Source organism: Drosophila ananassae, chromosome 3L (genome assembly GCF_017639315.1).
Source record: "Drosophila ananassae strain 14024-0371.13 chromosome 3L, ASM1763931v2, whole genome shotgun sequence".
NCBI classification, from domain to species: Eukaryota; Metazoa; Arthropoda; class Insecta; order Diptera; family Drosophilidae; genus Drosophila; species Drosophila ananassae.
Window position 1 is genome coordinate 7,254,373 of NC_057929.1, and position 13,085 is coordinate 7,267,457.

Below are 13,085 nucleotides of genomic sequence, written 5' to 3' on the forward strand. Positions count from 1 at the left end.
CCATCCAGTTTGGACCGAATTCCAGTCCTTTTCCAGCTAGTATGCTAAATATTTCAGTCATGGCCTTTTAACTTTTAACAAACATGCTGCAGTCAGCCCACAGCCCTTCACACACATTTAATTGCCTTTGAAAGCGCTTCTGTCACGCAATTTAAAGCCCATAACTGTAAGGACGAGCCTAAATTCATTAGACGGGCTTTAAGAGCTCACATTAAGCCAAACATACATACATATCCTGGCAGTCCTTGGCTGCGGTTGCCATTGGGATATCATTCTCTTTCGCTGCGCTCAATTTAATCGACAAATTTAAAGAAAATTATTGTCTCTAATGGGCAGACGTGCCCACAGAATGCGACCTTTAACCGCACGCCTCGAAAGGGGATGGAGGGATGGAGCAATGGGGCGTATATATTGGCTTTGGCTTAGATCCAACTGATAACAGTTGAATAATGAACAAATAATGGCTGGCAACCTTCTTGTCTGCTCAAATATTAAGTATACGCCGGGGAATCCAACAGTACGATACTGCAAATGGCAAATTGTTGGAGAGAGACCCCATCCCATCCCAAAACCCCTTCCAAAATAATGGATGAGGAATGAATGTAATGCCATGAGTGTACAAATCTAATAGTCGGTGGCATAAATAATCCCAAAGACCAAAATCCCGCTCAGTCGGACAGATGATAAGGTTAATTAACAAAAGATGTGCTCTCTGTGTGTCCTTTTGTGTTTAGGATTTCGGATTTACGTCGGGCATTAAGTATACGACATGTTGTCCCAGGTCCGAGTACAATTCTGTTTTCACTTATCATTTTCTGCTTGTTTTTTAATCCTGGAAAAGCTTCTCTTCGTTATGGTTGGATATTCCCTGGAAAGGATGTATAATGGCAGTCTTGGAGAGGAATTTAAATTTTTGTTTTTTTCCCTCCTGAAAGTGTTGGCTTCTATAGTTTGAGGAGGCCAAGAGGAGGGAAAGTTGGGGTATTATGTCAACAATGTTGCTGCCTTGCACCCGTTCTGCTGTAATTTGATTTGTTTTGGCCGATTGCTGCTGCTACTGCTGCTTCTACTGCGGCTAGCTTCATTGTTTCGTATCTGGGTATAGAAGACTAGTTGGCCGGTTACTTGGCCAGGACTAATTAATTTTTCCTCGAAAAACAAAAGAGCCTGATGCCCTGGGAGAGATAGCATTGCATTGTGTTGTCGGCCTTGTTTCGGGCAGCCAAGGGGCGGCCATAAATGTCAGCTGAGGCTGCATTTCCCAATTCAATCCAGCTGTCAATTTCAGTTTGCCACACTATATACTGATACTTGGTAGCTGCGCCGAGGCAAAGCCAAAGATTTATTGCCTGTTGCTAAAAGCCCACAAAATTAATGTACTTCACAGTTGAGTTTAGCAGCTGCCCGGGGTTCGAAGTAGTCCTTCCTCCCTCCCTCCCTCCAAGTACCTCCCTCTCGCTAGACCTCTGACCCTGTAAGCCTCTGGCCCGCTCCGTTTCAGTATCTTTTGTGTTTGTAAGCATGTGTGTTTGTCTGTGTTTTTGGCCCTAATGAAGTTGTTAATGCGAGTGCTGTCCTGCCATTTCTCCATTGCCGTGGTTTCGTCGGTACTTGGCGTCCTGCAGTTGTGTCCTTAAGGTTCCACTTCATTCTCCCGTTACCCGATTTCCGTTTTCCAGCCCCCGAGTTCCACCAAAAGTACATACGAAAATCTAATAAGACGCTTACGTCTGTTGCTGTTTGGGTTTTGGGTGGTTTTCGGGTCTGTTCTGTGTGCGTTTGTCCGAGAGGCTTTCACACCCTTTCGATTGCTCCCGTCCGCCTAGTACTACATACATAGTCCTTACATAAGCCATTAGCCAGAGGGGTAAGGCGAACCAAATTGGAGGAAAATGGCAGCTCGTGACAGTCATCTGCTCTGGCTTGTTTCTTTCAAATTTTATTGCTTAGCTTTTTACGGTCAGCGAGTATCTCGGATATATATGAGGTATATATATATATTGGAACTCTTAGTAGTTCTTCATCTTTAGCCTGGTCAGCGTTTATTTTTATGTGAGTGTGCTCGGTCCATTTGATTGGATCGTAAACTTAAGTTTCAGTCCGCGAATTGTCCTTGGCCATAATGAGCCAGCGGAAAAAATAAAGAGTTGCTGCTCACCGATTCCCACTTACTGTCTGTCCTTTCTAGGACTCTGACTCGGATTCGGATCTCGGGCAAATTAAATTACTCTCGACCAAGTAAGCGTTAAAGCGTCTCCTCCTGGTGATTGGTGCAGTGGCCCATCATGGCCGGACTGACAGACGGACAAACTGCAGCATTTCGGGGCAAATAAATTAATTTTTCATTTCAGATGAGGAGCGGGACTGTGTCACGCATTGAGGACTCGCTTAATTAGATGAAGTGAAAGTGGGCGACCCGAGACAATTGCAACTGTCATCCCCGGTCTCGGGAACTGGGTCAATTGCCTCCGGGCCATGCTGGGGCATATTTTAAACTGCGAGAGATGAGGTGAGACAATACCCATCCTGGCAACTGGCATTCTGACTGCCTGGCATCCTCCTGGCAGCAATAAGTGCAGTATAATTTAATTACAAGGCTTCGAGGCTTCTCTGAAGTCCTCCAGATAACAAAAGATGCAGCCTAAAAACCTCTGGCGCCTAGTAAGGCCAATCAGGCACCCTTACCTGTCCCAGGACACCTTCTCCTTCTCTGCGAAGGATGTTCGAATGGTGTGCGAGTGTGTATATGTAATTGACAGCGCCAAAGCACACTTGACAGCTGCTCTGGCACACTCCTGAATACACACACACACACTCGCTCGCACACACTTCACACACTCATCCTGACACACCGCCCAGACACCCCAACTCATACAAACATGGCCCTGGAAAGTTGATGTTTGAAGCTGGCAGAAATGAATATTAAGCGTGGCTCGTATGAAATGATTTTCGTAATTTAATTGAAACGTCAACATTCAGTGCACTTCGGCATTAATTATATTATGAGAGACCAGACTTTGGTGGGTTGGGGCGTGGCCCCAAAGGACGAATATCCCGAGGCAATTTTCGATAATTGAAATTTTATGGGACGCTCCCACCCTCGCTCAGATTCAGACTTTTGCTTTGTCACGCCACCCGAAACACATGAAATTGCGCAGAAAGCGCCAAAAACTGTCAATAAAAGTGACATCAAGTCAGGGCTAAGAGCATTTTGGCTGATAATTTATGTAACGCCATTCAGTTCGCCCACAGATTTTTCGGCTGCTCGCCTGTCTGTTATTTTGGGCCGCCCTGAATAATGTTTAATGCAAAAGTTAGATAGAGAAACACTTAAGATGCGTATATATAGGCACCTGTATTGTAGTATATAACATAATGTAGCTCACATATCAGGTTCAAGAGCCAAGGACATTGGTTCATTCGCTGACTGAAATCACCTGTGTGGAGAGTGGAGAGTGGGGTGTGGCGCGAGGGCTTTATTTTCAGGTAAATTTATGCAGCTCTTGTTATTGCCTTTGTGATATTGAAACTTCAGCGTCATAAATATTTTTATGTTCCGGCGGCTCTTTTACTGCATTTGACAGATCTCCTTCACCTGTCGTCTCTAGATTTGTCATAAACAGAATCAGAAGCCTGTCTTCCTCTGAATAAAAAGCAAAAAAAACATACAACATAAAAACATAAATCCCCAACACATACGGCGGGCGGCAAGTTTTCAGAAAATGTTATGTTTTATTTACTCTTGCAAAGGGTATTAAAATTTTTTGGGAAATCAAAAACTTAGTTCCAAATTTTTAGCTTTTTGAAATGGAAAAATATTCATATCTTGGGGAATACTTGTCTGATCTTAAAATGTTATACATTGCCGATCTTGGATCTTCGAGTAGAATCATTTTCAAACAAAACCTGGCAACAAAAATTTTGAGCCATTTTTTGAAAATTTTCAAAGGGGTAACATCATAATTATGATCAAAAATCGGTCCAAAATTTTTTTTTTAGATTTTGCAAATATTTTGATGCAAATCGGAGGGTATAAGAACACTGATTCATAAATGGTATTACGTTTTTTGATCGGTTTAGAAATAGTAAAAATATTCACTGAAAACTGCAACAAAAGTTTAGATTTTGTCCAAATGAAGAATATCCAAAACGATGATCTATTTTTTAGCTTTTAGTAATGGAAAAATATTCATAACTTGGCTAATACTTGTCAGATCCACAATGTTATACCTTACCGATCTTAGATCTTCGAGTAGAATCATTTTCAATCAAAACCTGAAATCAAAATTTTTGACCCATTTTTTTGAAAATTTTCAAAGGGCATCATGATTTTTGAAGAAAATTTGATGGGAAATTTTTTTGTACCATGGTTGCCAAATTTTGATGAAGATAGCAGGGGATTAGAATTTTGATTCATAAATGGTAATCCGTTTTTAGATAGGTTTCGAAACAGCTAAAATATTCTTTAAAAAATTCATTAAAAGCTTCGGTTTTGGAAAAAAATATTCATATCGGTTGAGAAATTTCCGAGATATTGGCTAAAATGTGTTTAAAAAGTGCCAGCAATTGATTATTTTCAGAGCCAAGGACCAGTAAAGGCATCTAAGCTTCCCCTCCGCCAGGACTTCGCTTCACTCTCTAGTTTTTTATGATGCATTTAAAAGTTTTGATTATGTAAAAATAAAATAAACATGAACGATATGTGGGCTTGTGTAACTTATTTATTTTTTGTGCCGTCCGAAAAGTTCATTTAAAGTTTTTGTTGCAGCCATAAATTTCTAGGCTGAAGCCTAAAGTGTAAACAGCCCAGTGTGTGTAGGTCTGGCGAAAAAGTTAGATGCGGTCGTAAATCTGGCATTTGTCAGATGCCGACCGTACGAAATGCCGCCTACAAGGACACTCAGAAAAATAATAGAAATGGCTTTCAAGAGATTTATGTCTTCCTGTGAGAGGAACAATGTTTTTCTTCAGTGTACGGCGGAAAAACGTGCAACTCTGTCGTGTCCTCTAATTGGCCTTTTTATGCACACAGGCACACTCGACATCATTTCCATTTCCAGGGCCATTTCCGTGCCAAAGCAGTTTATCACTCTAACTATGCACATTCAGAGGATCCTCCTCCTTCTCTCATGCGCCACACACACTAACGAATCTTGCCTCCCGACTAGGCCGCTGTGCCGCTGCATTGCGATTCAATATTACTCATACGCATGGTGGGCCGGCCAACTGCAACCGGGGTTTCTGGGTCTGGCTTTTGCCGCCGGCCGGGCTAACGAAGCCCCTCAGAATGGAAGGCGCGACTCAAACAACATTCAGACGTCGGCCGTCCAGATATCCAGCTTTTCCAACTGCAACAAAGTGCTAATCTAAAAACGTGGCAAGAAGGAAGAGGGGCATGGTGCATTGGGGCAGGAACTGCTGGGGGTAGGCTCTCTAGAGGAGGTGTAGCAGCAGCCTTCTTCGCCGCTTAATCGCCATGTGCGACAGGCTTAACTTGTCAGCTTTGAGTGTCAGTGCTGAGCCTCGTTTAGCCTTTGAGTGGCGGTGGGCGGACGGGATGAACGGGGCGTAGCAGGAGAGGCAGGAAGGACACTGCTCCTCAGAGTGCTGTGGTGCGTAACTCGGATGACATGTTATTAGTTTCATCAGCAAGAGAGCAGCCAGGAGCAGCCAGCCGGAGCAACTTGTTTTTCGTTTCCATTCAATTAATTGAGTCCTTAGGCACTTTTGCCATTTAAGGACCCACATTTCGGTAGTCAAATCCAGTAGCCCGCCTCGGGCTAACAATATATACAACTAATTGTTTTAGATTAACTAATGCTTACCTCTTTCACCTTTCAACCACATTTTATATATGAAAACGTTTTATTTTATTTACTCTTTTCAAAATACAGACTCGTATAGACTCGTTTTATTGTCAACTCCAAATGGACAAAGAAATGCTTGATTTAATTCGGTTCCTTGAATTTATCCATAAACTTTTTATAGAGCAACTCTCTCGATTTGAATGGCTCATCCACCGGCTGTATTTATTGGAAATTCCTTGGCCAAGTTTAGCCGGGGCCAGGCACAATTGAACAATAATGCGACAGCCTCATTAAATGCTCTTAGCAATGGTGGCTGGCAGCGGCAAACAAAGACAAGGACTACAACGACGGCAAACAGGATCGTAAGCCGAAAGAGGGAAAGGTCGAACTTTGCAGTGCTTTGGTTGTTTAGAGCTGCTTTTGTGCCTTCATTGTTCGACAATAAAAAGCTGTTGTTCATTTTTATGGAGTAACGCCTCGTGCCGCCTTGGCCAGGATCCTTACGGCTTGAAGGCAGCCGTCACCGTCGTCGTCGTCTTCGTCGTTCTCGTCCTCGTCATTGTCCTGCCGTTGTCGCCTGCCATTATTGTGATACGACGACAAAAACAAGAGAGGAAACAGAGGCAACAACAGGGCACTTGCCTGGGACTGACGACCGCCGCTGGAGTGCGTGTGTGGGTGCACAGGGAGAAATTTAAGTAGGATTATTATTCTAAATAACCTGAAACCCTGGGATACCTTTTACCCACTTAGTTAACTTATTTTTCCAGTGTGCGGTTATGTGGGCGGATGACGCCCATAATGAGTCTGCGTGGCAAGTACAAAAGTTTATAAATATGATGGAATAATTAAAACTTGGCGCCAATTTGAAGGCGCTCCCCCACAAGTCGGAGGTGGCCAAAAGGCTGTCAGCGGCAACAACCGCCTAGGCGGGGTGGAACAACAACAGCACATGGAAGCCCCGTGTCACCCCAAGCTCCTGGCCCCGGGTCCCGGCTTTTGGCATTGTTTGCCTTTGGCGCCGCTTGCCCTTTGGGACAGCGCTCTTTGAGCCTGCCCGGCCACAATTTTTGTATTTCTTGTTATTTTTTTCGGGCCGTGTTCTTCGAAAAGGATGTGAGAATTTGTATGCTTCATGTTTTGCAGATGCTTAGAAAAGTTTTTGTTTTGTTTTTCTTTTTCAAGCTTTAACTTTGTTTTGGCTACCTTTCCCCTCGGCCTTTATACGTTTTTTTTTACCCCAAGTCAGTGTTAATTATGCAACATTAATTAAGGCCCGATGTAGATATGGGCTTTAAGCAGGACACGGCAGTGGAGAGAGCTTTAAGAATGAAAGGAGTCGCACCACCAACTCCTCCACTTCGGCCATTCAGCCAGGTGTTGGGCTACACACACCTCTCGCCATTCAAAACATCGAGTTTCGTCGAGCAGCGCCGTTCCCGGAGCAGAAACGGAACCATAATTATGTGCACATTTATCAAAGCCCGGTGAAGTCGTTGCAGAAGCAGGCCACTCAGCCGGGTTTATTTGCAGACTCCGTCAGGAGACAGTAGACAGGAGATAGGAGAAGACTGGAGACACGGAAATGCGCCTGGCATTTTTGGTTCAATGAACCTCAATGACAGCAGGACGAGATTCCCCGGCAATCTCTTCAGCGCATCGCTTAAACTTTAAGTTGGCAAAACGCAATCCCCCGCACTCCGACACTGTCGGCGGGCAATAAAAACGTTGAAAAGTTTGCCACCGGAGAGAAGAGTTACGGGGCTTTTCGGGGCAACATGAAACATATTTCGCACTCGTTGGATGCCCGTAACACATGTTGTTGGCTCAGCCAGTTTAATGGCCACCAAGGTGAGCCCCGAATGGAGAGCCACTGCTGGTCTGCTCTTCAATTTGTTTGAATTTGTTTTCCTTTTTGTGGTGGTATGGGTATATATAGGGGGCCAAAAGGAGAAAAGTTTACAAAAATAATCCCGGCAAAGAACACGAAGTAAGCTGGCAAGAAGAACTTGTCCTGTCTCTACGGTCGCCGGCTGGACTTGTATGCTTGAGTGTGTCTGTGTTGGTGTTGGATCTATGTTGTAAATCCTTTTTCTTAGAAATTGTTGCTGCGACGTATTTTGTGACACGGCCAGGCGTGCCATGATGAATGAGGGAGGCCCAGGGCTCTGAGCTCTTGGCTCTCGGAATTTTCCCTTTGCCCTTTTGAGAAATGCAACCCTCTGTTAGACATGTCAATTTCCAGCCTGATGCATCGCACAAGAGAAAAATTGCGAAATGGCATGGCAGTCGGAGGGGAGTGAGTCCTCGGATTCAGATTCGAGCCGGGTTTGGGTTAAGGGAAACTCAAAACACGCCAAACGAATTGCGTCGCTGAAAAGCCAAAGATTTTCATCCAATTTGCAAAAGTGGCGCCCTGAGTTTCGAATACGCATACGCCCCGTGGGCCGCGCAGTTCGATGTGACACGTGAGCCTACACTGTGAGTCGTAACTTCTCATCCACCTGTCTCTTAATACCTAAAATCGTGAATTTTCTCGCCGTGTAGTGGCTGGGGGACATGTGTTGGCAACGTGCCTGCCGGCAAGTCAAACATTACGACATTACGCGCTTTCCAATTCACCTGTGAAAATCATTTTCCTCGAAGTCCTGGCCCAAAAACAACGGGGTGGAATTTTTGGCGAATTTGCCTTGTCAAATGTTGAAGGATACGTGACAAGCATTAGCTACATCTCCAACCTGCCACCTTTCTTTCCAACCTGTGCCTCGATAATGCCGATGTCGCTGCATGTCTTCATGATGCCTGGCGGAAAACTGTACAGGATGGGTGAGAATTCCATCTCGTACCTTTCTCCTGTGTAGTTTGGCATATCATTTCGTCGCCAATTTGAAAATCGTTGATATGCATGCTACACAGGCAGGCGACGACCTCAAGAGGTGTAAACACAGAGCGGGTCAAAGGGGGAAACAAATCAAATGGGTTGTTACTGGGCAGGGTGTTCACGTACCTGCCATGTATATAGCACATACATATGTTAAAAAAGTACAACCAGAAAACGGTTTGCACAAAGTGCTTTCCAATGTTTTTTGTCATCAACTGGAAAGCCCAACTCTTCTAGTTGCTCCTCGGCTCCCAAAACTGACTAACTAACTGCCCCTCAAATCAAATATTTGCCAAACGGAAGGAGCATTATGTAAATGGATGCTGAATATTCGAAAATTAAATGCGTTTACCCGAAGTCGAATCAGGAATTACGACAAATAAAACTACAATTGATTCGCATTTACATTTCATTGAGTAAATTGCACAATTGCAAATGGCATTGGAATTTGATGTGACGACGATGGCGATGGGGAAAAAGGGGGGATATTGCCGGTTTAGATGGAACGCCAAAAGACTCTGAATACTCTAAATAAATGGCATAACATTTTCTCCATTTCTCCATTTGATCTCGCATGAGAGCACTTTGCCATCCAGTACCCCTGCCTTCCCTACTCAAGGATGGCTTGAAAAATCACATAAAAATACAGTGAGACAGACAGTACAAAACTCTCTGGGCGCTTGTTGTTGCTCCTCCTTCGGCAACAAACAAAGGCAGCAACATCTTGGATTTTTATGGCCATATATTCGAACTTATGGCTGGCAGTGCAAAAAAATAAAAAAAACGAAAACATTTCCTTGACTTTACTTTATGCTCACAATCACAAATTGTTTCTCAAATGAACAATTTTAAAATTTCACATTCAATAAATTGCTCCTGGGATGCCAACAAATTGCTGAGGGGGATGTTGCTGTTGCTGCTGTTTCTGTTACTGTTGCTGTGTTGCTACAGTAAATGAAAAAAGTTTTTTGTCAATTGAGTCTTATTATTAGCATTATCACTTCTGGCTACACGCATCATCTATCGGTGTCGAATCATAAAATACCCTTGTGGGAAAAGTTTCCTATTGAATTTTCAACTTGAAATTCAAAGAAAGGAAAAATTGTTTCAATTTTGAGATCTCCGGCATCTCATTTTGTATTCGGGGAAGGGCCATAAAATGGTCCAAGAATCCCTACCGAAAGTGCAAGTACTTTTCAAAGTGAAAGTGTAGTTGAAGTAAAATGCAAATGATTCTTGATTCCGGTGAAGCGCAAATGGCGTCGAAATTGAAAATCAAGATGACTTCTTTCTAGGAGAATAGGGAGCGCGGCGTCATGAATACCAAGAGATACCAAATACTGGTACTATTCCAGGTGCCAAGGCGTGCGTGTGAGTGCGTTTTCTTAGAAATTTCGATTACTTTTTGAGTGGTTCCACTAAGGTTTAGCTTTTTTTCTTTATCCCCAAATTGCTGCATCCGCAAACCCCCGGATTCTGGAGTCTGGGACTCATGAAATATGTAGAGCAGTAATACCTGTTTGGGGGACCACACAAAAGGCAGCGCAAATTACTGAAATATGCATGCGACTCGCCATGCCCATTATCGTGGACTTCCTCTTTTTCCCCAACCAGGGCAGGACAGTACAGGACAGGACCAGTATCGGGACAGGAGCATTGTGACTACGTGCCGGGAATACCCAAAAAGATTACCCCGGCCGGACACTCATTTTGGCTATGGCATTGGCCACGACCATGTCAATGGCATTCAGTTTGTGGCATTTGTGGTTTTTGAAACTGCACGCATTTGATTGCGATATTGAAATTGACTGGGACCAGGCTTCATTACTATAATGTTGCGGGGGTGGCTGGAGAGGAGGCTTTTGCAGAGGAGGGCTATAGAGCTGATGGTGGTAGGCATTGGGTGCTCGAGGAATTCAATTATAAATGCCTGCAGATTCCAGGTCTGCCTTGGCTTATGAATATAAATCTGTTGGCTGTGCGGTAGCTTCGACTTAATTGCCGTTGGCCTAGACGAGGCGTAGGTAGGCCAAGACGCCCAGGTGAGACGGGCGAGGCGGGTTTTGTAATTATTTACTTGATGATGTCGCCCCGGGGAAGGTAAAATTAAATGAGGATTATGTGAGCTTTTTAATTAACTTGAGCCAAGAAACTTCTTCAGCCAGAATGAAATTTAAATTTAGACCGTTACATTGCGGTTATGTGATCGATAATAACGCCGCCATTGTTATCGGTGGGTGGTGCTTATCACTTATCATTTAACCGGTTCGTCTGTGCGGCATCCCTGGCGGCAACCAGCTGTTGATATCAGTCGCTATAATTGGCAGGTGCAAATTGCTTGTTATTAGCTTAATTTTACAATTTATTATTCAACAACATGGCTCTGAGACGTTGTCACTTGAATCCAAAGAAGACTCTATTCCTGCTATGCGACATTCAGGAGAAATTTCGTCCTGCCATGCCGCTGTTCGACAACATGGTCAAGAACGCTGATAAATTGGTAAATTGAACTTTGATTACTGATCTCTTATCGTGTGAAGGGTAAAAGTAATCCAAATCTTAATCTGACAGACCAAGGCGGGCAAAGCTCTAGATGTCCCCCTGATTGTGACCGAGCACTATCCGGAAAAACTGGGAAAAACAGTGGAGCAGTTGGACATCAGCCATGCCAAACTGGTGTCTGGAAAAACCTATTTCAGCATGTTTACTCCAGAAGTAAAGGCTGCAATTAAGGATATCTTCAACGACAAGCCGGAAGACGTAGTGTTGTATGGTCTAGAGGTGAGTTGGGCTAAAAATATATATTTTTTAACGTAAAGCCTATCATAATCCTTTTCCCAACAGTCCCACATATGCGTGGAGCAAACTGCTATCGATTTTCTGCAACAGAACATCAACGTCTACATCGTGGCCGACTGCTGCTCCTCTCGCCTGAATCAGGACCGAGACTTGGCCCTGGATCGGCTGCGCCAGGCTGGATGCGTGATCACCACCAGTGAGAGTGTTATCTTCGATCTGGTTCGGGATAAAAACAATCCCAAGTTCGATGCCGTTCGGAAACTGGTCAACCCGCCCTCGCTGGACATGAAGCTTACCCGCCAGCCCAGTGGATCGGATGTGGGCAGCTCCAAGCTGTGAGGCAATCTGTATGCTTGTGTATGACTATGTGATGATGCCAATTGCATTTATATAACCATCAAGCTGAAAAGTGTTTTTCAAGGATAAACGGATGGGGCAGGGGGAATGGGGCAAATGGGAGCAGCACCCATTTAAGTTGTCATTTCCGTAACATATTCCAACGACAGTCATTTGCGCCCCGACAATGGGCGAGTCCATATTTGAATTTAACATTTAACAATAGCTTCGAATGGCTGCCTTTCCGGAGCGCCCCTTCGGCCCAACGTCCCGGCCCATTTCCGCTTGGGTCCTTATTATGCGGATGACAATGCGTATTTTATGTACAGCCACTCCCACTTCCACATCTACGCCCCCTTTCCATTTTCCATTGATTATAAGCCACAAACAGCAGAGCATTGCGTCGTAACCTTTTATTTGTATAATGGGGAATCCGAAAAGGAAATCATCGACGCAGCTGCAGGGGTAGTGCCCATTGGGGTGTTTAGTGGAGGCGATGACCGTGGGGATTGACAGGAGGATGCACTGGACGAGGTGGCTGAGGGTGCACTGGGTGGGAACGAGCCGGCTGGGGATGCACTGGACGTGGGGGCTGGTGCTGCACAGGATGCACTGGACGTGCCGCCTGGTGTTGCACTGGATGGGAGCGAACCGGATGAACTGGTCGTGGAGGCTGGTGATGAACAGGCTGTGGCGCCGAGTGGGGATGAACAGAGCGTGGCTCCCAACGAGGATGGCTGTCGATGTACGCCAGAGCCTTGAGGATTGCCTCCGGAGTGGGTGGGGGAGTGGGTAGGAGATCTCCTTGCGGGTGGTAACCATTCTCGTCGGCCGTGTACGATACCTTCACGGGCTTGCCCTCCTTCGAGGTGAAGTGGTACTCTCCCTTAACCTGGTGCTCGTCTCCAGCCTCGCCGGCTCCAATGCCGTTAGTGATGTCGAAACCGTAGGAGAACTTGCCATGTCCATCCTCCTTCTTGTACTGATTGGCCACGTGGGCGTGGGCGTCGTCGTCGCTGGCCACGCAGGCACCAATCACCAGGAAAATGGCCAACTGGGAAAGGATAAGGTAAGCCTAAGATAGACTGGAATTCAGAATACAACTCACGTATTGGAACATTCTGTAAATGATTAACAAACTCAACTGTTGGCCAGAGAATTCGGGCCAAAGGCTTAAATACTCACGGGATCGATATGTAACCCGATTCCCAGATTCCTGTGTAACCAGTTGGAGGTGATGAGCCCGCTAATTTGTCCCCCGA

At 44.9% G+C, this 13,085-nt stretch overlaps 2 protein-coding genes across 2 annotated transcripts; one reads left to right on the forward strand and one right to left on the reverse strand.

Moving 5' to 3' along the window:
- The first annotated feature begins 10,952 nt into the window (after nucleotides 1-10,952).
- LOC6495843 (isochorismatase domain-containing protein 1) lies at nucleotides 10,953-11,888 on the forward strand. The gene is made up of 3 exons (XM_001959656.4): nucleotides 10,953-11,188; nucleotides 11,260-11,469; nucleotides 11,533-11,888. Exons 1-3 carry the CDS (start codon nucleotides 11,066-11,068, stop codon nucleotides 11,824-11,826), a joined length of 627 nt encoding a protein of 208 aa, XP_001959692.2. The 5' UTR covers nucleotides 10,953-11,065; the 3' UTR covers nucleotides 11,827-11,888.
- Nucleotides 11,889-12,221: 333 nt separating this feature from the next.
- LOC26515258 (larval cuticle protein 4) lies at nucleotides 12,222-13,058 on the reverse strand. Its single transcript, XM_014908626.3, has 2 exons — nucleotides 12,932-13,058; nucleotides 12,222-12,877 (listed from the first exon to the last, which is right to left on the reverse strand). The coding sequence occupies exons 1-2, from the start codon at nucleotides 12,941-12,943 to the stop codon at nucleotides 12,308-12,310; spliced, it is 582 nt and encodes a 193-aa protein (XP_014764112.2). The 5' UTR covers nucleotides 12,944-13,058; the 3' UTR covers nucleotides 12,222-12,307.
- Between the last annotated feature and the right edge of the window lie 27 nt (nucleotides 13,059-13,085).